At 31.7% G+C, this 27,158-nt stretch overlaps 1 protein-coding gene and 3 pseudogenes across 1 annotated transcript; 1 reads left to right on the top strand and 3 right to left on the bottom strand.

Moving 5' to 3' along the window:
• Positions 1-5,130: 5,130 nt before the first annotated feature.
• LOC111680323 lies at positions 5,131-7,311 on the bottom strand (annotated as a pseudogene).
• A 4,795-nt stretch (positions 7,312-12,106) lies between these two features.
• Positions 12,107-14,286, bottom strand: LOC124418765 (annotated as a pseudogene).
• A 4,796-nt stretch (positions 14,287-19,082) lies between these two features.
• Positions 19,083-21,482, bottom strand: LOC111680325 (annotated as a pseudogene).
• A 2,098-nt stretch (positions 21,483-23,580) lies between these two features.
• Positions 23,581-24,175, top strand: LOC111680310 (5-hydroxyisourate hydrolase). The gene is made up of 2 exons (XM_023441947.2): positions 23,581-23,720; positions 23,786-24,175. The coding sequence occupies exons 1-2, from the start codon at positions 23,673-23,675 to the stop codon at positions 24,149-24,151; spliced, it is 414 nt and encodes a 137-aa protein (XP_023297715.2). The 5' UTR covers positions 23,581-23,672; the 3' UTR covers positions 24,152-24,175.
• The last annotated feature ends 2,983 nt before the right edge of the window (positions 24,176-27,158 follow it).

Below are 27,158 nucleotides of genomic sequence, written 5' to 3'. Positions count from 1 at the left end.
AACGGCACCTAAAATGCCTTGCTCTTGGTAAGACAAATCCAAATCACAGGCGATAACAGGCAAAGCAAAACTAATGCCAACCGATTCCAAAATCACATTATTCAATACGAGACCCGAAAATATGATAAGTTGTATATTATATTTTCCATAACCTGTGAGAGAAAACAAAATTTTAAATTTCCTACTAAATGATGTTTTATAATGTTGAAGATATTTACGTGTCTTTTCCAGAGCTTCATCGATGGTAGCAATTCTGATGGGTTCTGGTTCTTTGGGTTTCTTTTCCATAGTTTCCTCAATTGGGGAAATTGTGATTGGTTCCGATTGTATAACCATGTTTGCTTTTATTTATATATAATTTTGCCGAAAAATATTAATGTTATCCACCCGTTAAGGAAACCGCGACAATCTTGATCCACTACTATTATTTCTTTAATCCATAGCCATACGAAAGTGAATGAGTATTTTTTTCTAAATGTGTGAATACTTAACTATTTATACCAAAAATAACTTGTCTGAGAGCTATTTAGAGATGTTTGTTATCATTATTTTAGTAAGAAGATGCCTTAATTATCTTTTTTTATGTAGATATATAACTACATAATTCCTAAATATACAACATCTGCTGGTCGTCTACACACGACAAATTGTTTTAAAAAAAAGTGTTGTTTGTTTTGACTGTACTTAAGTGTATCGAAATAAAATCAACTTTTTAAACTTTAAGAATACCCCAACAACAAGTTGTGTAAGTCATTGTTCTTATTACATTTGATAATGGCATTTTTATATAAATAATTGGCAAAGGGCTCTTTGATCTGATAACGACGTATTAAGAGTTTGAACTGGTGCCTGAAATAGCCTGTTCTTCTCTTCAGTTCATTACACTGCAATTAGATATAGATTGTGAAGTAGAAAAAAGGTCTTCAAAATGCTAGTAATTTGCACTTTGGACATTAATGAAGAAACCTTGTTAGTTACCTACAAAACTGTTACCCGTCTGTGTCCCCCGGGGCATGTTTCCTTGGTGAAATCACCACCTTGGTGTTATTGCAATCCCGAGGTAAAGAGGTGGCTCTAGTCTGCCGGGACCATAACTGGTGATTGCATGGGGACTAACCAAAGTACCAGATAATCTGGTACTACGTGTGGCCAGTTCCTTCGGGATCTACTTAGTGGCTGTGGTTTAATACCCAAAATCTTGGAGACAGAATGTTGGTTTAAGGACTTATATATCCTATATCTAATGGGTTGGATAATTCTCTCTTTGAACAGGTCTGTGTACAAAACAGCATATGCTGGATTCCTGAGTCGGAATTTCTTACCGATCGTATAGGATAGCGTTCAATGGCTACTGTCATTCCGTAAAGTGATCTTTATGATCATAGGAATGGAACTGATACGAAAATTGTTGAAAGATCGGGAAAGTCTCCATGTATTGCAGATTATTACTAATTTATTATGACTTTTTACGCTTCGGGGAAGTTTCTCGGTGCTGTTGCAATCTTAACAAGACATACTGATTCATGCTAAGCGACTAAATGTCGGGGCAACTATTAGGTTCAGTTGAAATTCATACACCCTTTGTCACATTAGTCAGTTCATAAAATAAATAACAGGGCTATCTCAGTAGAGTGGTTGCGCGGGCTTAAAGAGGTTAAGGAATGCACTGGAATGGGGATTGCATTTTAAATAATGTAATCTTTCATGGCATCATAAGGATGGTCGCCTTCCGGTATATCCGGAAGAATGACTAGAAGATATTTTGGCTTTAGACTAGTGAGAGTTTATTCCTTGTCGGTGTGTGTATTAGATTTGAGCACATTCAGCCTGTAATTCCGCAACGGGGCTACTATGGCAAGAGATTATAAAGCTCGAGTACTTCAGCAAAGTGCTTGTACATGGACCGGCTTAGCCATGTACAAAAATTGCCACCTAAGTTTTTCTTAGAAGGAATCAAGGGCGCGTGATAGACCATTCATTTATTTACCTACATATTCATATTTGGAGGTCGCCCAGGACAAAAGCAGAAATAAAGAAACCCGCAAATGGAAAACACGAAAACTTTGGCAGAACTGAGATTAGGATGGAGCTACAGGCTCAATGAACATATCGGAGACCCCATTACACCCAAAGTAAGTACATTTTATGATTATTTACTACAGGAGTTTTCTATGGAAAAAACTATTAAATAAACTAAAAATAAGTCATTGATAACTTTTTAAATATGGAGAAGGCCAAACATATGTTAATATTAATAATACAATTAGACAATAATATTGTTATTATCCCGTTAATTCCATCTGCATACGTCAGTTTACTGATAAAACATCAACCATAAAACCTGTGTTGTCAACGCAAAGCATAATTGCTGGTTAACGGGTATGTATGTTCGACTTTAATGTCATATTTTATAATACAAAATATTAAAATATGATTTCGTAAAATTCAATCAAGTTCCTTCATATTACTTGATACAATCAGTATTTCCTTTAATAGAGAAAAAAATAACGATCTCTATATTTCATCTTAAAATAACACAGAGTGATTTTATGATGTTTTAATATTTTAATGTCTAAACAAACAACTATACCAGACTCTTTTACGTTTTTCAATTATAAATTAATAAACGTGTTTGTTTGAGATATGAAAATATATGTGCTCAGAATAGACAAAAAAAACTAAATAAACAAGAACTGTCGCGAAGAAAAAAAAATAAACAAAAACAAACGTGTGAAAGTAAAATAAATAAACAATTTGTTTTAAAGGAGAAAGATTTATGTATTAGTGTAATGTATAGTAATATTAAAGAAAAATATATTGCAAAATACATGGCAACCATTCTATTTTGGTAAAAACAAAAATAAGAAGATACTATTTATAAATAGTTTTTAAATGGCTACTAACTGCTATATTTTATTTATATAATAATGTATATAAATAGTCTGTTAAAATAGAAAATACAAAGAAGTGGCGCTAAAAATTATAATATGATTAAGTTCTTTAATCTAGACATTATTTTTATTTATTTTCTTCTTAAAATAAAATAGTTTTTGTTTTCTTAAATTGTTTGTTATTATTTATAAAACTTGATAAAATTATTAAGATAATCATTTACCTTCGTATTTATGTTTATTTTTATAAAAATTGTATTAATTTGTTTGCATTAGCTGTTTACACTTTTGCATTTCTTGCTCAAGTTTAAAACACCTCCATTGGGCGCTTAAACTAACAAACAAAATAAACCAACTTTCGAGGGTTTATTTTAACTTTATTCCTAATCCTTTTCCATAAAGATTCGCCCTAAAAGGTTTCTATTAATATTACTTTAAAATGTTTATATTTGGTTGGTGGTTGTAAAGACCCACATCACAGACGATTTAAATCACAATCCAAAATGTTGGCATCTAGTTAAAATTTAACACAACTTTTATAATTACAAAATTTTTCCCATTGTTGATAAAACCTTATGGTGAATGCGTTCCAACACGGAAAGCAATGATCGTCCAGGGCAGTCAAAAAAGTTTAAGATAAATAATTAAAGCAATTACACCATAAAGGTTGTTATCAAAATCAACAAAAGCTTACAAAATCTCTAGAAGTTACTCGAGCACAGGATTTCTTAAACATTTTGCGATCAGCAAGGAAATTGGGTACGATGCGAAATGATGACGATAGACCTTATATTTCAGAAATGCTACTTCAACAGCGTAAAAGAATTTACAAATCATTACTTGTAAGAGATCAAATTTGATAGTCTAATATCCGTGGTGCTAAGTATGTATGCTATGTATTTTGTGGAACTAAAAAGGTTTTATCATCGAGTATAAAATGCAACTTATTCTTTTCTTATTCTAAGTGAGCATTAGCTGAGCATCTAGTCTAGTCCGCCATAAAAGCATAATCTTCAAACATTGGTTGGAGTTTTGCTTTTCCCACCATAGATCCCAGGGGTTCAATTTCATTCAATCTCTAAGATACGCTCAACATTTGAATTGGATATCCAAAAATTTTGGCTTGATGGATATAAAGGAGGAAAAAGATCATAGGAGGATGTATACTGCAGCCGAGAAAATGGTTTGATTCTATGACATGATTCCATCAACCAGTTCTCGAATACTAAATTGACAAGACTGAATGCAAAAAAGCAGCCAAGATAATAAGGAATTTTAATAGGGATTTAAACGGGTCACTGTTACACAGTAATATTACTTCTGGAGGTTATGTTGAGGAACTAGAGACAATTGAGCGTATAAATTGTCATTTCTCTAAAAGAGTTTCAGGAGAATATAGTTGGAAAATAGTGTTACCGATGTTATTCGAAGCTTCTATCTATTCGAATCCTTACATAACCTGCAAAAGTCCTACTAGAGTTAAATAATGGCCCGTAAACAAACAGCTGATTATGATAATGATGACTCTCATACATTCGTTATTCGAAGATATTTCAAACTGAATTATGTAAAGCTTGTGTAATTCGCAACTGTATGGCGAATCATATTATTCGGTTCGGTATTGGGCATTGAATGAAAAAAAGAGCTTGAATAATGAATAATTGCATAGTGTAAACGGGGTATTATATAAATAAAAATAGCTTTCTAATTAGGACTACTAAGTTAGTTAGTCCTTTCACGCACAAAACTAAACGGCTGGACTTTTACGATCATTTTTGATGAAAAATGGGAAAAATTATTTTCGAAGGATATCGCTGGATATTCCCCTTTCAAAATAACCATTTACTGTAGCTATGAACTCAAAATAACGCTCTAAATGAAAATTTTAAAATTATCCAGGGACACCGGTAAATGAGTTATTTAAAAGGAGGATGTATACTGCACCAAAGAAATACACTTAGGGCTTCATTAGGGCTATTGTGTGGTTCTTAACTAGTATCTCTAGTGAAGATTAGTTTGCATTTTTAAATAAAATAAATTCGATAAAAGTGATAGTTTTAATATTCTACCTCAAACATGCTAACGTCTACGATGTACATTTGTTATTAAAATTAATGACGGAAACTATTTTCTAGTAGAGCAAATGGGTACAAATTCAAACTTTATTTAAACTTGAATAATATGAAATTTACTACTATAAATCCCTATCTATTGATTCAATAACAGCAAATAGCGTTTGTCTTATAATATTAATTTTTTATTAAATAAATTAAACTCTTAAATTAACTTTAACCTAATTTGTACAGAATTAAATAGTTTGATTGTCATTGATTTGCTTTTTATTCTCCTGGGTTTTAGGCATCAGGAAACCCAAACAACCGGCCAATATTAATGCGAACGATGATGTATAAAAAGCTAATTCACAATGACTTTCTATTAGGGCACCCATTATATAACTTCCCGAGACACTGCCAATGCGTCCCAACATTAATGAAATGCAAACAGCCATTGCTCTGAAAATAAGGAAATATAAATTAAATCAACTTATTTAATCAAAAGAAAAGTAAAAGTCCTGAAAAAAACTTTAATCATGAACAACTTATTTGTTTATTAAATAGCTTAATAAGTACCTTAAATTTGTTGGGTAGATGTCAACAACAATGGCACTCATAACACTTGTTGCTACACCTGAACACAGCATAATAGCAATCATATAAATGGCCGCCAAAGGTATCTTAATCAATATGCTTAAAACTCCAACAATACCAGAAGCAGCAAGAACTACAACTATAATAAAAAATTAATAAAAATTAGTTATGTTCCAAATAATTTAAATCGGTGTTTTTAAAAACTTACATAATATTAGAGTGCGATTGAATTTTTTGCTCGCAAACAGCACACATAACATCAACAACACATACATAACCTCTAATGTGATTGTGTGTTTGTAGGTGGAGATTTCTAACTTTGTAGTGCAAGTGTTTTCCATCTAAATTGAAATTAAATCATATTAAAGTTATAAGTTGTCATTAATTTTAGATTTTTAAAACTCTATTCTTACCTGTTCATCTTCTAAACTATTTGAGTTTGAGAAATTCGCGGATTGCGTAAATTTTAAAATATCACAGAGACACATAGGTTCCTCATATTGCTGCGTATAAAGCATGGTAGTATTGAGAATATAAGGAAACCACATATAAAGACCATGAGCAGTGAAAAATGTAATAAATTGTATTAAAGCAGCCAGGCAGGTTTTACGTATATGTTGGCCCATGAATAGCGGAGCGGTTTGATCCCATATTAAGCGTAAAATTGATGTAAATGATTTTGGATCATCCGAAGTCTTTTTGCGTAGAGGTGTATCCAAATCTGGCAAAATGGTTGTGATCTTTAGGAAAAACATACTACAGTATTAATAACATATGGGGAATGTTAGTTTGGGGGTTTTCCCCTCTAACTTACCGTATATTGTTCATTTTGAAGATTTTTATTTCCTTTAATATTTCTGCGATGCATATTCTTTAAAATGTCCAAAACTTCATCTGATTTATTTAAGCCCATTAAATATTTAGGGCTTTCTGGTAAATTACTTAAAATAACACATCAAACAAGTCCGGAAAGACCACATACATTTAGATACAACCGCCAGGGTTTAAAGACAATCTGTAGAAGTGGTATATCCAATTCCCAATCTTGATTAATAAAAAGCCATGCAAGAATTGGAAGAAATACTGCACTGAAAGCACTAATAAAAGCTGCACACATGATAGCCTTGTTGCGATTCTTTTGTGAATGGAATTCGCCTAAATAGGCAAAAATAGTAGCGGAACCAGCCGATATTCTAAAATTCAAAAGAGAAATCATACATTATTATAATAACTACTGGCCAACTAACTGTTCAATACTTACAATATTCCATTTATAAATCTCAAAACTGCCATCATTAAGAAATTATAGGAAAAACTCGATATCAATGTGACCAAAAAAGCCAAGAGTAGAGCTGGTCTCATTGTCTCCTTGCGGCCCTTGGTGTCAGCTAAAAATCCCCATAAGTGGGAACTAACTATGATACCCAAAAAACAAACGGCACCTAAAATGCCTTGCTCTTGGTAAGACAAATCCAAATCACAGGCGATAACAGGCAATGCAAAACTAATGCCAACCGATTCCAAAATCACATTATTCAAAACGAGACCCGAAAATATGATAAGTTGTATATTATATTTTCCATAACCTGTAAGAGAAAATAAAAATTTTCAATTTTCCTACTAAATGATATTGTATAATGTTGAAGATATTTACGTGTCTTTTCCAGAGCTTCATCGATGGTAGCAATTCTGATGGGTTCTGGTTCTTTGGGTTTCTTTTCCATAGTTTTCTCAATTGGGGAAATTGTGATTGGTTCCGATTGTATAACCATGTTTGCTTTTATTTATATATAATATTGCCGAAAAATATTAATGTTATCCACCCGTTAAGGAAACCGCGACAATCTTGATCCACTACTATTATTTCTTTAATCCATAGCCATACGAAAGTGAATGAGTATTTTTTTCTAAATGTGTAAATACTTAACTATTTATACCAAAAATAACTTGTCTGAGAGCTATTTAGAGATGTTTGTTATTATTTTTTTAGTTAGAAGATGCCTTAATTATCTTTTTTTTATGTAGATATATAACTACATAATTCCTAAATATACAACATCTGCTGGTCGTCTACACACGACAAATTGTTTTAAAAAAAGTGTTGTTTGTTTTGACTGTACTTAAGTGTATCGAAATAAAATCAACTTTTTAAACTTTAAGAATACCCCAACAAAAAGTTGTGTAAGTTATTGTTCTTATTACATTTGATAATGGTATTTTTATATAAATAATTGGCAAAGGGCTTTTGGGATCTGATAACGACGTATTAAGAGTTTGAACTGGTGCCTGAAATAGCCTGTTCTTCTCTTCAGTTCATTACACTGCAATTAGATATAGATTGTGAAGTAGAAAAAAGGTCTTCAAAATGCTAGTAATTTGCACTTTGGACATTAATGAAGAAACCTTGTTAGTTACCTACAAAACTGTTACCCGTCTGTGTCCCCGGGGCATGTTTCCTTGGTGAAATCACCACCTTGGTGTTATTGCAATCCCGAGGTAAAGAGGTGGCTCTAGTCTGCCGGGACCATAACTGGTGATTGCATGGGGACTAACCAAAGTACCAGATAATCTGGTACTACGTGTGGCCAGTTCCTTCGGGATCTACTTAGTGGCTGTGGTTTAATACCCAAAATCTTGGAGACAGAATGTTGGTTTAAGGACTTATATATCCTATATCTAATGGGTTGGATAATTCTCTCTTTGAACAGGTCTGTGTACAAAACAGCATATGCTGGATTCCTGAGTCGGAATTTCTTACCGATCGTATAGGATAGCGTTCAATGGCTACTGTCATTCCGTAAAGTGATCTTTATGATCATAGGAATGGAACCGATACGAAAATTGTTGAAAGATCGGGAAAGTCTCCATGTATTGCAGATTAGTACTAATTTATTATGACTTTTTACGCTTCGGGGAAGTTTCTCGGTGCTGTTGCAATCTCATCAAGACATACTAATTCATGCTAAGCGACTAAATGTCGGGGCAACTATTAGGTTCAGTTGAAATTCATACACCCTTTGTCACATTAGTCAGTTCATAAAATAAATAACAGGGCTATCTCAGTAGAGTGGTTGCGCGGGCTTAAAGTGGTTAAGGAATGCACTGGAATGGGGATTGCATTTTAAATAATGTAATCTTTCATGGCATCATAAGGATGGTCGCCTTCCGGTATATCCGGAAGAATGACTAGAAGATATTTTGGCTTTAGACTAGTGAGAGTTTATTCCTTGTCGGTGTGTGTATTAGATTTGAGCACATTCAGCCTGTAATTCCGCAACGGGGCTACTATGGCAAGAGATTATAAAGCTCGAGTACTTCAGCAAAGTGCTTGTACATGGACCGGCTTAGCCATGTACAAAAATTGCCACCTGAGTTTTTCTTAGAAGGAATCAAGGGCGCGTGATAGACCATCCATTTATTTACCTACATATTCATATTTGGAGGTCGCCCAGGACAAAAGCAGAAATAAAGAAACCCGCAAATGGAAAACACGAAAACTTTGGCAGAACTGAGATTAGGATGGAGCTACAGGCTCAATGAATATATCGGAGACCCCATTACACCCAAAGTAAGTACATTTTATGATTATTTACTACAGGAGTTTTCTATGGAAAAAACTATTAAATAAACTAAAAATAAGTCATTGATAACTTTATAAATACGAAGAAGGCCAAACATATGTTAACATTAATAATACAATTAGACAATAATATTGTTATTATCCCGTTAATTCCATCTGCATACGTCAGTTTACTGATAAAACATCAACCATAAAACCTGTGTTGTCAACGCAAAGCATAATTGCTGGTTAACGGGTATGTATGTTCGACTTTAATGTCATATTTTATAATACAAAATATTAAAATATGATTTCGTAAAATTCAATCAAGTTCCTTCATATTACTTGATACAATCAGTATTTCCTTTAATAGAGAAAAAAATAACGATCTTTATTTATATTTCATCTTAAAATAACACAGAGTGATTTTATGATGTTTTAATATTTTAATGTCTAAACAAACAACTATACCAGACTCTTTTACGTTTTTCAATTATAAATTAATAAACGTGTTTGTTTGAGATATGAAAATATTATAATTTCAAATAAAATGTGCTCAGAATAGACAAAAAAACTAAATAAACAAGAACTGTCGCGAAGAAAAAAAATAAACAAAAACAAACGTGTGAAAGTAAAATAAATAAACAATTTGGTTTAAAGGAGAAAGATTTATGTATTAGTGTAATGTTTAGTAATATTAAAGAAAAATATATTGCAAAATACATGGCAACCATTCTATTTTGGTAAAAACAAAAATAAGAAGATACTATTTATAAATAGTTTTTAAATGGCTACTATGTGCTGTATGTTATTTATATAATAATGTATATAAACAGTTTCTTAATATAGAAAAGACAAAGAAGTGGCGCTAACAATTATTATATGATTAAGTTCTTTAATCTAAAAATTATTTTTATTTCTTCTTAAAAAATTTAGTTTTTGTTTTCTTAAATTGTTTGTTATTATTTATAAAACTATTTATGAAATTATTAAGATAATTATTTGCCTCCATATTTATGTTTATTTTTATCAAAATTGTATTAATTTGTTTACACTTTTGCATTTCTTGCTCAAGTTTTAACCACCTCCATTGGGCGCTTAAACTAGCAAACAAAATAAACCAACTTTCGAGGGTTTATTTTAACTTTATTCCTAATCCTTTTCCATAAAGATTCGCCCTAAAAGGTTTCTATTAATATTACTTTAAAATGTTTATATTTGATTGGTGGTTATAAAGACCCATCTCAAAGACGATTTAAATCACAATCCAAAATGTTGGCATCTAGTTAAAATTTAACACAACTTTTATAATTACAAAATTTTTCCCATTGTTGATAAAACCTTATGGTGAATGCGTTCCAACACGGAAAGCAATGATCGTCCAGGGCAGTCAAAAAAGTTTAAGATAAATAATTAAAGCAATTACACCATAAAGGTTGTTATCAAAATCAACAAAAGCTTACAAAATCTCTAGAAGTTACTCGAGCACAGGATTTCTTAAACATTTTGCGATCAGCAAGGAAATTGGGTACGATGCGAAATGATGACGATAGACCTTATATTTCAGAAATGCTACTTCAACAGCGTAAAAGAATTTACAAATCATTACTTGTAAGAGATCAAATTTGATAGTCTAATATCCGTGGTGCTAAGTATGTATGCTATGTATTTTGTGGAACTAAAAAGGTTTTATCATCGAGTATAAAATGCAACTTATTCTTTTCTTATTCTAAGTGAGCATTAGCTGAGCATCTAGTCTAGTCCGCCATAAAAGCATAATCTTCAAACATTGGTTGGAGTTTTGCTTTTCCCACCATAGATCCCAGGGGTTCAATTTCATTCAATCTCTAAGATACGCTCAACATTTGAATTGGATATCCAAAAATTTTGGCTTGATGGATATAAAGGAGGAAAAAGATCATAGGAGGATGTATACTGCAGCCGAGAAAATGGTTTGATTCTATGACATGATTCCATCAACCAGTTCTCGAATACTAAATTGACAAGACTGAATGCAAAAAAGCAGCCAAGATAATAAGGAATTTTAATAGGGATTTAAACGGGTCACTGTTACACAGTAATATTACTTCTGGAGGTTATGTTGAGGAACTAGAGACAATTGAGCGTATAAATTGTCATTTCTCTAAAAGAGTTTCAGGAGAATATAGTTGGAAAATAGTGTTACCGATGTTATTCGAAGCTTCTATCTATTCGAATCCTTACATAACCTGCAAAAGTCCTACTAGAGTTAAATAATGGCCCGTAAACAAACAGCTGATTATGATAATGATGACTCTCATACATTCGTTATTCGAAGATAATTCAAACTGAATTATGTAAAGCTTGTGTAATTCGCAACTGTATGGCGAATCATATTATTCGGTTCGGTATTGGGCATTGAATGAAAAAAAGAGCTTGAATAATGAATAATTGCATAGTGTAAACGGGGTATTATATAAATAAAAATAGCTTTCTAATTAGGACTACTAAGTTAGTTAGTCCTTTCACGCACAAAACTAAACGGCTGGACTTTTACGATCATTTTTGATGAAAAATGGGAAAAATTATTTTCGAAGGATATCGCAGGATATTCCCCTTTCAAAATAACCATTTACTGTAGCTATGAACTCAAAATAACGCTCTAAATGAAAATTTTAAAATTATCCAGGGACACCGGTAAATGAGTTATTTAAAAGGAGGATGTATACTGCACCAAAGAAATACACTTAGGGCTTCATTAGGGCTATTGTGTGGTTCTTAACTAGTATCTCTAGTGAAGATTAGTTTGCATTTTTAAATAAAATAAATTCGATAAAAGTGATAGTTTTAATATTCTACCTCAAACATGCTAACGTCTACGATGTACATTTGTTATTAAAATTAATGACGGAAACTATTTTCTAGTAGAGCAAATGGGTACAAATTCAAACTTTATTTAAACTTGAATAATATGAAATTTACTACTATAAATCCCTATCTATTGATTCAATAACAGCAAATAGCGTTTGTCTTATAATATTAATTTTTTATTAAATAAATTAAACTCTTAAATTAACTTTAACCTAATTTGTACAGAATTAAATAGTTTGATTGTCATTGATTTGCTTTTTATTCTCCTGGGTTTTAGGCATCAGGAAACCCAAACAACCGGCCAATATTAATGCGAACGATGATGTATAAAAAGCTAATTCACAATGACTTTCTATTAGGGCACCCATTATATAACTTCCCGAGACACTGCCAATGCGTCCCAACATTAATGAAATGCAAACAGCCATTGCTCTGAAAATAAGGAAATATAAATTAAATCAACTTATTTAATCAAAAGAAAAGTAAAAGTCCTGAAAAAAACTTTAATCATGAACAACTTATTTGTTTATTAAATAGCTTAATAAGTACCTTAAATTTGTTGGGTAGATGTCAACAACAATGGCACTCATAACACTTGTTGCTACACCTGAACACAGCATAATAGCAATCATATAAATGGCCGCCAAAGGTATCTTAATCAATATGCTTAAAACTCCAACAATACCAGAAGCAGCAAGAACTACAACTATAATAAAAAATTAATAAAAATTAGTTATGTTCCAAATAATTTAAATCGGTGTTTTTAAAAACTTACATAATATTAGAGTGCGATTGAATTTTTTGCTCGCAAACAGCACACATAACATCAACAACACATACATAACCTCTAATGTGATTGTGTGTTTGTAGGTGGAGATTTCTAACTTTGTAGTGCAAGTGTTTTCCATCTAAATTGAAATTAAATCATATTAAAGTTATAAGTTGTCATTAATTTTAGATTTTTAAAACTCTATTCTTACCTGTTCATCTTCTAAACTATTTGAGTTTGAGAAATTCGCGGATTGCGTAAATTTTAAAATATCACAGAGACACATAGGTTCCTCATATTGCTGCGTATAAAGCATGGTAGTATTGAGAATATAAGGAAACCACATATAAAGACCATGAGCAGTGAAAAATGTAATAAATTGTATTAAAGCAGCCAGGCAGGTTTTACGTATATGTTGGCCCATGAATAGCGGAGCGGTTTGATCCCATATTAAGCGTAAAATTGATGTAAATGATTTTGGATCATCCGAAGTCTTTTTGCGTAGAGGTGTATCCAAATCTGGCAAAATGGTTGTGATCTTTAGGAAAAACATACTACAGTATTAATAACATATGGGGAATGTTAGTTTGGGGGTTTTCCCCTCTAACTTACCGTATATTGTTCATTTTGAAGATTTTTATTTCCTTTAATATTTCTGCGATGCATATTCTTTAAAATGTCCAAAACTTCATCTGATTTATTTAAGCCCATTAAATATTTAGGGCTTTCTGGTAAATTACTTAAAATAACACATCAAACAAGTCCGGAAAGACCACATACATTTAGATACAACCGCCAGGGTTTAAAGACAATCTGTAGAAGTGGTATATCCAATTCCCAATCTTGATTAATAAAAAGCCATGCAAGAATTGGAAGAAATACTGCACTGAAAGCACTAATAAAAGCTGCACACATGATAGCCTTGTTGCGATTCTTTTGTGAATGGAATTCGCCTAAATAGGCAAAAATAGTAGCGGAACCAGCCGATATTCTAAAATTCAAAAGAGAAATCATACATTATTATAATAACTACTGGCCAACTAACTGTTCAATACTTACAATATTCCATTTATAAATCTCAAAACTGCCATCATTAAGAAATTATAGGAAAAACTCGATATCAATGTGACCAAAAAAGCCAAGAGTAGAGCTGGTCTCATTGTCTCCTTGCGGCCCTTGGTGTCAGCTAAAAATCCCCATAAGTGGGAACTAACTATGATACCCAAAAAACAAACGGCACCTAAAATGCCTTGCTCTTGGTAAGACAAATCCAAATCACAGGCGATAACAGGCAATGCAAAACTAATGCCAACCGATTCCAAAATCACATTATTCAAAACGAGACCCGAAAATATGATAAGTTGTATATTATATTTTCCATAACCTGTAAGAGAAAATAAAAATTTTCAATTTCCTACTAAATGATATTGTATAATGTTGAAGATATTTACGTGTCTTTTCCAGAGCTTCATCGATGGTAGCAATTCTGATGGGTTCTGGTTCTTTGGGTTTCTTTTCCATAGTTTTCTCAATTGGGGAAATTGTGATTGGTTCCGATTGTATAACCATGTTTGCTTTTATTTATATATAATATTGCCGAAAAATATTAATGTTATCCACCCGTTAAGGAAACCGCGACAATCTTGATCCACTACTATTATTTCTTTAATCCATAGCCATACGAAAGTGAATGAGTATTTTTTTCTAAATGTGTAAATACTTAACTATTTATACCAAAAATAACTTGTCTGAGAGCTATTTAGAGATGTTTGTTATTATTTTTTTAGTTAGAAGATGCCTTAATTATCTTTTTTTTATGTAGATATATAACTACATAATTCCTAAATATACAACATCTGCTGGTCGTCTACACACGACAAATTGTTTTAAAAAAAGTGTTGTTTGTTTTGACTGTACTTAAGTGTATCGAAATAAAATCAACTTTTTAAACTTTAAGAATACCCCAACAAAAAGTTGTGTAAGTTATTGTTCTTATTACATTTGATAATGGTATTTTTATATAAATAATTGGCAAAGGCTTTTGGGATCTGATAACGACGTATTAAGAGTTTGAACTGGTGCCTGAAATAGCCTGTTCTTCTCTTCAGTTCATTACACTGCAATTAGATACAGATTGTGAAGTAGAAAAAAGGTCTTCAAAATGCTAGTAATTTGCACTTTGGACATTAATGAAGAAACCTTGTTAGTTACCTACAAAAGTGTTACCCGTCTGTGTCCCCCGGGGCATGTTACCTTGGTGAAATCACCACCTTGGTGTTATTGCAATCCCGAGGTAAAGAGGTGGCTCTAGTCTGCCGGGACCATAACTGGTGATTGCATGGGGACTAACCAAAGTACCAGATAATCTGGTACTACGTGTGGCCAGTTCCTTCGGGATCTACTTAGTGGCTGTGGTTTAATACCCAAAATCTTGGAGACAGAATGTTGGTTTAAGGACTTATATATCCTATATCTAATGGGTTGGATAATTCTCTCTTTGAACAGGTCTGTGTACAAAACAGCATATGCTGGATTCCTGAGTCGGAATTTCTTACCGATCGTATAGGATAGCGTTCAATGGCTACTGTCATTCCGTAAAGTGATCTTTATGATCATAGGAATGGAACTGATACGAAAATTGTTGAAAGATCGGGAAAGTCTCCATGTATTGCAGATTATTACTAATTTATTATGACTTTTTACGCTTCGGGGAAGTTTCTCGGTGCTGTTGCAATCTTAACAAGACATACTGATTCATGCTAAGCGACTAAATGTCGGGGCAACTATTAGGTTCAGTTGAAATTCATACACCCTTTGTCACATTAGTCAGTTCATAAAATAAATAACAGGGCTATCTCAGTAGAGTGGTTGCGCGGGCTTAAAGAGGTTAAGGAATGCACTGGAATGGGGATTGCATTTTAAATAATGTAATCTTTCATGGCATCATAAGGGTGGTCGCCTTCCAGTATATCCTGAAGAATGACTAGAAGATCTATTGGCTTTAGACTAGTGATAGTTTATTCCTTGTCGGTGTGTGTATTGGATTTGAGCACATTCAGCCTGTAATTCCGCAACGGGGCTACTATGGCAAGAGATTATAAAGCTCGAGTACTTCAGCAAAGTGCTTGTACATGGACCGGCTTAGCCATGTACAAAAATTGCCACCTAAGTTTTTCTTAGAAGGAATCAAGGGCGCGTGATAGACCATTCATTTATTTACCTACATATTCATATTTGGAGGTCGCCCAGGACAAAAGCAGAAATAAAGAAACCCGCAAATGGAAAACACGAAAACTTTGGCAGAACTGAGATTAGGATGGAGCTACAGGCTCAATGAACATATCGGAGACCCCATTACACCCAAAGTAAGTACATTTTATGATTATTTACTACAGGAGTTTTCTATGGAAAAAACTATTAAATAAACTAAAAATAAGTCATTGATAACTTTATAAATACGAAGAAGGCCAAACATATGTTAACATTAATAATACAATTAGACAATAATATTGTTATTATCCCGTTAATTCCATCTGCATACGTCAGTTTACTGATAAAACATCAACCATAAAACCTGTGTTGTCAACGCAAAGCATAATTGCTGGTTAACGGGTATGTATGTTCGACTTTAATGTCATATTTTATAATACAAAATATTAAAATATGATTTCGTAAAATTCAATCAAGTTCCTTCATATTACTTGATACAATCAGTATTTCCTTTAATAGAGAAAAAAATAACGATCTTTATTTATATTTCATCTTAAAATAACACAGAGTGATTTTATGATGTTTTAATATTTTAATGTCTAAACAAACAACTATACCAGACTCTTTTACGTTTTTCAATTATAAATTAATAAACGTGTTTGTTTGAGATATGAAAATATTATAATTTCAAATAAAATGTGCTCAGAATAGACAAAAAAAACTAAATAAACAAGAACTGTCGCGAAGAAAAAAAATAAACAAAAACAAACGTGTGAAAGTAAAATAAATAAACAATTTGGTTTAAAGGAGAAAGATTTATGTATTAGTGTAATGTTTAGTAATATTAAAGAAAAATATATTGCAAAATACATGGCAACCATTCTATTTTGGTAAAAACAAAAATAAGAAGATACTATTTATAAATAGTTTTTAAATGGCTACTATGTGCTGTATGTTATTTATATAATAATGTATATAAACAGTTTCTTAATATAGAAAAGACAAAGAAGTGGCGCTAACAATTATTATATGATTAAGTTCTTTAATCTAAAAATTATTTTTATTTCTTCTTAAAAAATTTAGTTTTTGTTTTCTTAAATTGTTTGTTATTATTTATAAAACTATTTATGAAATTATTAAGATAATTATTTGCCTCCATATTTATGTTTATTTTTATCAAAATTGTATTAATTTGTTTACACTTTTGCATTTCTTGCTCAAGTTTTAACCACCTCCATTGGGCGCTTAAACTAGCAAACAAAATAAACCAACTTTCGAGGGTTTATTTTAACTTTATTCCTAATCCTTTTCCATAAAGATTCGCCCTAAAAGGTTTCTATTAATATTACTTTAAAATGTTTATATTTGATTGGTGGTTATAAAGACCCATCTCAAAGACGATTTAAATCACAATCCAAAATGTTGGCATCTAGTTAAAATTTAACACAACTTTTATAATTACAAAATTTTTCCCATTGTTGATAAAACCTTATGGTGAATGCGTTCCAACACGGAAAGCAATGATCGTCCAGGGCAGTCAAAAAAGTTTAAGATAAATAATTAAAGCAATTACACCATAAAGGTTGTTATCAAAATCAACAAAAGCTTACAAAATCTCTAGAAGTTACTCGAGCACAGGATTTCTTAAACATTTTGCGATCAGCAAGGAAATTGGGTACGATGCGAAATGATGACGATAGACCTTATATTTCAGAAATGCTACTTCAACAGCGTAAAAGAATTTACAAATCATTACTTGTAAGAGATCAAATTTGATAGTCTAATATCCGTGGTGCTAAGTATGTATGCTATGTATTTTGTGGAACTAAAAAGGTTTTATCATCGAGTATAAAATGCAACTTATTCTTTTCTTATTCTAAGTGAGCATTAGCTGAGCATCTAGTCTAGTCCGCCATAAAAGCATAATCTTCAAACATTGGTTGGAGTTTTGCTTTTCCCACCATAGATCCCAGGGGTTCAATTTCATTCAATCTCTAAGATACGCTCAACATTTGAATTGGATATCCAAAAATTTTGGCTTGATGGATATAAAGGAGGAAAAAGATCATAGGAGGATGTATACTGCAGCCGAGAAAATGGTTTGATTCTATGACATGATTCCATCAACCAGTTCTCGAATACTAAATTGACAAGACTGAATGCAAAAAAGCAGCCAAGATAATAAGGAATTTTAATAGGGATTTAAACGGGTCACTGTTACACAGTAATATTACTTCTGGAGGTTATGTTGAGGAACTAGAGACAATTGAGCGTATAAATTGTCATTTCTCTAAAAGAGTTTCAGGAGAATATAGTTGGAAAATAGTGTTACCGATGTTATTCGAAGCTTCTATCTATTCGAATCCTTACATAACCTGCAAAAGTCCTACTAGAGTTAAATAATGGCCCGTAAACAAACAGCTGATTATGATAATGATGACTCTCATACATTCGTTATTCGAAGATATTTCAAACTGAATTATGTAAAGCTTGTGTAATTCGCAACTGTATGGCGAATCATATTATTCGGTTCGGTATTGGGCATTGAATGAAAAAAAGAGCTTGAATAATGAATAATTGCATAGTGTAAACGGGGTATTATATAAATAAAAATAGCTTTCTAATTAGGACTACTAAGTTAGTTAGTCCTTTCACGCACAAAACTAAACGGCTGGACTTTTACGATCATTTTTGATGAAAAATGGGAAAAATTATTTTCGAAGGATATCGCTGGATATTCCCCTTTCAAAATAACCATTTACTGTAGCTATGAACTCAAAATAACGCTCTAAATGAAAATTTTAAAATTATCCAGGGACACCGGTAAATGAGTTATTTAAAAGGAGGATGTATACTGCACCAAAGAAATACACTTAGGGCTTCATTAGGGCTATTGTGTGGTTCTTAACTAGTATCTCTAGTGAAGATTAGTTTGCATTTTTAAATAAAATAAATTCGATAAAAGTGATAGTTTTAATATTCTACCTCAAACATGCTAACGTCTACGATGTACATTTGTTATTAAAATTAATGACGGAAACTATTTTCTAGTAGAGCAAATGGGTACAAATTCAAACTTTATTTAAACTTGAATAATATGAAATTTACTACTATAAATCCCTATCTATTGATTCAATAACAGCAAATAGCGTTTGTCTTATAATATTAATTTTTTATTAAATAAATTAAACTCTTAAATTAACTTTAACCTAATTTGTACAGAATTAAATAGTTTGATTGTCATTGATTTGCTTTTTATTCTCCTGGGTTTTAGGCATCAGGAAACCCAAACAACCGGCCAATATTAATGCGAACGATGATGTATAAAAAGCTAATTCACAATGACTTTCTATTAGGGCACCCATTATATAACTTCCCGAGACACTGCCAATGCGTCCCAACATTAATGAAATGCAAACAGCCATTGCTCTGAAAATAAGGAAATATAAATTAAATCAACTTATTTAATCAAAAGAAAAGTAAAAGTCCTGAAAAAAACTTTAATCATGAACAACTTATTTGTTTATTAAATAGCTTAATAAGTACCTTAAATTTGTTGGGTAGATGTCAACAACAATGGCACTCATAACACTTGTTGCTACACCTGAACACAGCATAATAGCAATCATATAAATGGCCGCCAAAGGTATCTTAATCAATATGCTTAAAACTCCAACAATACCAGAAGCAGCAAGAACTACAACTATAATAAAAAATTAATAAAAATTAGTTATGTTCCAAATAATTTAAATCGGTGTTTTTAAAAACTTACATAATATTAGAGTGCGATTGAATTTTTTGCTCGCAAACAGCACACATAACATCAACAACACATACATAACCTCTAATGTGATTGTGTGTTTGTAGGTGGAGATTTCTAACTTTGTAGTGCAAGTGTTTTCCATCTAAATTGAAATTAAATCATATTAAAGTTATAAGTTGTCATTAATTTTAGATTTTTAAAACTCTATTCTTACCTGTTCATCTTCTAAACTATTTGAGTTTGAGAAATTCGCGGATTGCGTAAATTTTAAAATATCACAGAGACACATAGGTTCCTCATATTGCTGCGTATAAAGCATGGTAGTATTGAGAATATAAGGAAACCACATATAAAGACCATGAGCAGTGAAAAATGTAATAAATTGTATTAAAGCAGCCAGGCAGGTTTTACGTATATGTTGGCCCATGAATAGCGGAGCGGTTTGATCCCATATTAAGCGTAAAATTGATGTAAATGATTTTGGATCATCCGAAGTCTTTTTGCGTAGAGGTGTATCCAAATCTGGCAAAATGGTTGTGATCTTTAGGAAAAACATACTACAGTATTAATAACATATGGGGAATGTTAGTTTGGGGGTTTTCCCCTCTAACTTACCGTATATTGTTCATTTTGAAGATTTTTATTTCCTTTAATATTTCTGCGATGCATATTCTTTAAAATGTCCAAAACTTCATCTGATTTATTTAAGCCCATTAAATATTTAGGGCTTTCTGGTAAATTACTTAAAATAACACATCAAACAAGTCCGGAAAGACCACATACATTTAGATACAACCGCCAGGGTTTAAAGACAATCTGTAGAAGTGGTATATCCAATTCCCAATCTTGATTAATAAAAAGCCATGCAAGAATTGGAAGAAATACTGCACTGAAAGCACTAATAAAAGCTGCACACATGATAGCCTTGTTGCGATTCTTTTGTGAATGGAATTCGCCTAAATAGGCAAAAATAGTAGCGGAACCAGCCGATATTCTAAAATTCAAAAGAGAAATCATACATTATTATAATAACTACTGGCCAAATAACTGTTCAATACTTACAATATTCCATTTATAAATCTCAAAACTGCCATCATTAAGAAATTATAGGAAAAACTCGATATCAATGTGACCAAAAAAGCCAAGAGTAGAGCTGGTCTCATTGTCTCCTTGCGGCCCTTGGTGTCAGCTAAAAATCCCCATAAGTGGGAACTAACGATGATACCCAAAAAACAAACGGCACCTAAAATGCCTTGCTCTTGGTAAGACAAATCCAAATCACAGGCGATAACAGGCAATGCAAAACTAATGCCAACCGATTCCAAAATCACATTATTCAATACTAGACCCGAAAAGATGATAAGTTGTATATTATATTTTCCATAACCTGTGAGAGAAAACAAAATTTAAAATTTCCTACTAAATGATGTTGTATAATGTTGAAGATATTTACGTGTCTTTTCCAGAGCTTCATCGATGGTAGCAATTCTGATTGGTTCTGGTTCTTTGGGTTTCTTTTCCATAGTTTCCTCAATTGGGGAAATAGTGATTGGTGCCGTTTGTATAACCATGTTTGTTTTTATTTATATTTATAAGTAAAATATTGAAACTATACACCCGTTAAGGAAACCTTGAAACTGTTGTTATATTACAATTACTATTTGTTCATTCCATTGTCCGAAGAAAGCGAATGAGTATTTTTTTCTAAATGCGCGAATATTTAACTATTTATACCCGAAGACTGTAATGTTATAGCGTCTGGTTACTAATTTTAAATATTTCTTATCACAATTATTTTTAGATGATGCTGAAATTATCTTATTTTTATGTATTTTAACAAACATAATTCCAAAATATATACAACATTTGTAGATCGTCGTCTACACACGATGATAGTTTGTAATAAACTTTATTCGTATTTACTTTTAACTGTATTTATATCGAATTTTATTAAACTTTCCTCTGGCACGAGGTGAAGGGAGTGGAATTTCAATATTTATGTTATAAAATAAATAAACAAAAAGTGTTTTTAATGAAAAATAAAACGAATTATAAATACTTAACAACAATGAAAACCTAAGGACGAAGTTTATTTTTAAATTTTATTTTACCTATCCCTCAGAACAGAACCCCGAGAAATTGCCTTCTGTGCCCCTAAATATGTTAAATATACTTAATAAAAAGGGGCTCAATTAAGTTTTTGACAAGTTCACTTTATAAGGATCAGACCTCTTTTGAGCCTAGCTCTCATACAAAGATCCCTTCAGAAAAGTCTTGAATGTCCAGAATTCACTTATAAACTCTAATAAATATTATACAAATGTAAATCTATTCATTAAATTTAATAAGGAAAGTATCATATTTTCCCCCAGCCCCCATATAAAGTATTTGTCAGAAATTTGTTTTTCGGCCCATAAACAAGAAGATATTCAAGATAAAATGCTTTTTTATATCAAATAAATCATATTTAATATGCATAACAGGTGTAGGGTTTCATAATATCCTCCGGCTTTTAATTTTACTTATTCTTCAATATTACATAAAGAAATGCAGTCTGTGGTGAAAAATGTTAAGTTCTTTTGTTAAATTAACAGATAAAATTTAATAGTTACGAAGAGAACAATCTTTTTCCGTTTACATACATATATCATTAATTATTAACTACATATTGTAATAACGCCATCTATGGATAAAAACAACTTGCAAATGTTTCACAAGTGTAGAATATAGATGTCACTGTTTACATTTTATATACGTTATTAGGGAACGTAAGCAATAACAGCAACATACAAACGTTCATACTATATCGTAAATTGAAATAATCTACGAGTACATTTCAAAATAATAACAAATTATGTTAAAAATGCTAACATAATACAAGACTTTATTTAATGTGTTATGATTTTCTGGTCGGTTATTAATAATGTACAAAATGCAAAACTTTATAATTGCAATAGCTGTCGACAAGCCACATACTAGACTATACTATTGACAAGATTATTGACTTGAATATAGACTATAGACTAGACTATAGACTATACTATAGACTAGACTATCCGGATCTATAGACTAGACTATAGACTAGACTATAGACTAGACTATAGACTAGACTATAGACTAGACTATAGACTAGACTATAAACTAGACTATAGACTAGACTATAGACTAGACTATCAACTAGACTATAGACTAGACTATAGACTAGACTATAGACTAGACTATAGACTAGACTATAGACTAGACTATAGACTAGACTATAGACTAGACTATAGACTAGACTATAGACTTCACTATAGACTAGACTATATACTAGACTATAGACTAGACTATAGCCTAGACTGTACTCTAAATTATAGCAATAGGCTGTAGATTACTATAGCTGAGACCGTAGATTAGAATATAGACCAGGGTACAGTTTAGACTATAGATTGTAAAATATATTTCAAAAGATGGTCTGGAGTTTTAATAATCTATATTTTCTAGGTTTTATCTTAAGCAATAGAGTTTGCTGTAACCAGTAACCTGCCTGGGGCATATGTCACCTGCAACTGAAGAAAAAATGTAAACTAACTTATTCCAGCTATAGTAGACAATTTTCCTTTTGATTTGTTTTTATTATTGAGAATTAGCAGAAAAAGTTTTTCAGTGTAATATATGCAAGATAGTCATAAATTTTTACAAACAAACAATCTTTTCATAGTGATCTCGAGATAAATAAAAATACATATATTACAAATTAACTACTCGCTTACTAACGATAAGAGATACAAAGACCTGTATACATGCATCAAAATCAGCAAATGTATGCATTGACACACACGAGATAAAAGAAAGATTATAATATAGAAATGTTTGTATTTGTACAATCTGTATATAGAATCTCTTTTATCTCTAAATAATAGAGATAAACTAGAAATAAGACAAACTATAATGAATCTTTCATCATTTAAGTGTCTTTAATGTATTATATAAACAGTTCAAAATGAGTTCTGGTTGGGAACGTATACGCTTACGTGTAGAGACAGGAGAGGTAATACGGGTCTAGCATTTTATAGAAATATAAATATTTTAATTATTTTTTGGTTTTTCTTTCAGACTTTAGAGCCTGCAATGCCTAAAGATACTCGCACTTTGTCCACTCATATATTGGATACATCGCTAGGTAAGGCAGCAGTGGATGTTCCCTTAACGGTTTATCGTCTCTTGGAAAATCAACAGTGGCAGGAATTAAAACAGGCCGTAACTGATAAAGATGGTCGTGCAAGTCAGTTACTGGAGACAAATGATTTTAAGAGTGGAATTTACAAATTGCAATTTAATGTTCAGAAATATTATGATAATTTAGGCGTCGAATGTTTTTATCCATTTATTGAGATTGTCGTTAAATGTGTGGTTGGTCAACATTATCATATACCATTATTGTTGTCTCCATTTGGTTATACTACTTATAGAGGAACATAATAAAATAATGTTTTTGAAATAATACCTGACAAAAGTTTTTTCTTAATTAAACCAATGTACAGTAGTTTTCCAATTTAACGAACCCATATGTTGTCAGGCCTGTTCGTAAAATTGAAAAGTTCGTTATATGCAGTACTAAGTAAAACGTGGGTTTTTGGTAGGAAAATAATTAAAAATAGGTACATAAAATATTTTTTAAATGTATTTTATAAAAATTTATTCTTTTTTTATAAAAATAGTACAAAACACAAAATTCCGAATCTTATATACCCACCTTCAAACCATATTTGTGTCGCTTTTTAATCGCTGTATTTTGAATTCTGTCATGAGCTTTAAAGTTATTTCTCGAAGTTCATCGCTATACTCGTATTTTTAAGCGAGTAATGAGCGTTAAAGTCATTATCTGAAGGAGGGACGGACATAGCTACATCGAACTAAAATTTAATAAGAACACAGAATGAGTTACAGTTTTTGGTATAAAAGCACCGCTTGCTACAACTTAGGTTATTTGTTATTTTTGATAAATGTCATTTTATCTTAATTTAAATAATAATATTTTTATTAGTTCGTTAAACAGAGTACAAAAAACAAGTTTTGTTCGTTATTTAAGGTAGTCAATAGGAAAAATTTGCTAGTTCGTAGAATTGAATGCTCGTTAAATCGGAAAACTACTGTAGAACAAATTTGACTTTTGAAGTTCAAATTCTTAACTCTTTGGACCTTATTCATAAATATTCATCAAAGGTTTATAGAACAAATTTTGGGTGAAAAGTTTTTTTTAAGTTTATCTATTTCTGAAAATATTGTTCATATACTGATTTGACTCTAGACTTCTAGGCATTTTAGACATTCTAAATGTCTAAAATGCCTAGAAGTCTAGATCAAAAAGTCCTAAGGAAGGGGATAGTCAAAGTTCTTCAATTTCAACTCGTTTTTAGGCTAATCAAAAATTTTCTGAAGTCATCTTCAATATCATCTTCAATGTACACTGACTTATCCAATCTTTAGACCTGTTTTATGTTGACATAAAAGATATGAGACGACACTTACAGCCAAACGTATCGTAACTATAGGTGGACTGTCCAAAAGCTGTTATAGTACTCGTCACCAATGTAATGGACACATTAAAAGTCTGTACACAATCATCGGAGTGCTCGATCGTATACCAGACACATATCGTAATCTTTAAAACACTGATCCCAGTTAAAATGTGTTGGTCAAGTCAAATGTTAGCAAACTATGCTACACGAATAGTTTCAAATGGGGGGACAAAGTGGATTGAGGTTCAATATGGAAGTTTCTGAAACAGAAATATAAAACAGTCCAAGAAATAATGCGTAAATTGGATTAGAATTAATATGTCGAACTCATTGCTTAATATATTTATCGACAGCCAGAAGGCAATTAGATTAGAAGAAAGTATTAACCTAATACTCTCCCAGAGGTATGGTTTAGGTGAGGAGTAGTCTGGAATGGAAGTGCAAATATAATAGCTTAAAAAGGAAATACAGCTCGTGGTAGTTAACCTGAAACGGTGCGTTAAATCACAAAGATTTAAACTGGAGTCCTAACAAGATCAGGACGAAAAGTTAGTAGATAGTACGTGTTCTGAGGGGACACTGTGCACGGGCACTGCTGTGCAAAATTTGTAGTGATGAATGTAGAGCATTGCACTTTCTTTGCCATTGTCAAATATCTTGGGAGTAATATTATTTCGCAATATCCCTAATGAACTCTGATTGGACAATTTTTAGAAATTATGTCCAAAAAACTGAGTTTCTGAACATAGGACGATAATAGATACATTCACTCAACACTATATAAGGTTTTTGTTATATCCACCAAACATTTTCATTCTTGTTCATTCATGTTCTTTGACATCAGTTTGTGCGGGAAATTCACTTTGAAAAAGTGGTGTCATTCCATTTTGGTGGCTAAAGATATTTGATAATTACTTTCGATGTCGGTAAACACTTCTCTTGAGTTATAAAGAGCTTTCTTAGTGAATGCTCTATATGAGTTAACGTTGGTGTGATCTCATCCAATGAGCTTAAGATATTTTCAAAGATCTTCTATACTTAGTAGTTTTTTTTAAAGGTTTAAGGTATGGGATTATGGGCATATGCATCAATGTCTATTTGGGATCTGAACAGGAGAGATAATGGGTACTTATCGGAATTTGTAAAGTATCCAACTCTATTGATGTTATGGAACAGAGTTGTAGTATGGTATGAAAAACACATATTCTTTCAACATTACAAAGGAATGTGTTTATCAGAAAGTTGGGAATTTGTTCCCGATACAAAAACATATTCATTAGTAGCCGACTGACCATGTAAACCACGCCACGCGCACATTTAAAATAATTATGTGACTATTCAAAGCTAGAGTTCTCAAAATTTGTATTAACGATTTGACATTAATATGAACATTTGAGGACAAAATAGGCAGCTGTAGTAAGTATAAAGAAAGTATTAAATTAGTATGTATATTTAAGAAAATATTTTGTCGCAGACGCTTTAGTTCCAATTCTTTATGAACTAAATGGAAAAAATCGTATATCTTATCAAAATCTAAATTGAATCCCCAAACGAACTTCTTTTAAATAAAAATGAACACTTAGAAATTAAATAGATGGTCTAGCAATTGGATGTGGCATCTTCATATAAATTAACTACAAAAATGAGTATATCAGAGAACATATTAGAACTGGAATTTTCAAATTTTGCTCTAACAACTTTGACATTTATGTGAATATTTAGGTAATATATACATATATTGGCAAAAAAACAATAAGAGGCATGGCATCTTCCATATTATTTAAGTACACAAATTCATATATCTGGGAAATCGTTAAAGCTCAAAACTGATAGAACTAAATCTAAGACCGTATTGGATTGTAAGAAAGCTTTAACTGAATACTCTCGCAGAGGTAAGGTTTACATCATATGGGTACAAGCCCACTCGGGAGTAGTCAGTAACGATAGGGCGAATGTAATAGCTTTAA

Source organism: Lucilia cuprina, chromosome 3, assembly GCF_022045245.1.
Source record: "Lucilia cuprina isolate Lc7/37 chromosome 3, ASM2204524v1, whole genome shotgun sequence".
Lineage (NCBI taxonomy): Eukaryota > Metazoa > Arthropoda > Insecta > Diptera > Calliphoridae > Lucilia > Lucilia cuprina.
Note: the sequence above shows the minus strand (reverse complement) of the source record. Positions and strands in the feature narration are given on the sequence as shown.

What these genes read in the sequence shown, in the direction of transcription:
- LOC111680310 (XM_023441947.2), top strand. Translation starts at nt 23,673, where the DNA reads ATGAGTTCTGGTTGGGAACGTATACGCTTACGTGTAGAGACAGGAGAG. An exon ending in TACGTGTAGAGACAGGAGAG is followed by an intron (nt 23,721 to 23,785) that starts GTAATACGGGTC and finishes TTTTTCTTTCAG; the next exon opens with ACTTTAGAGCCTGCAATGCC.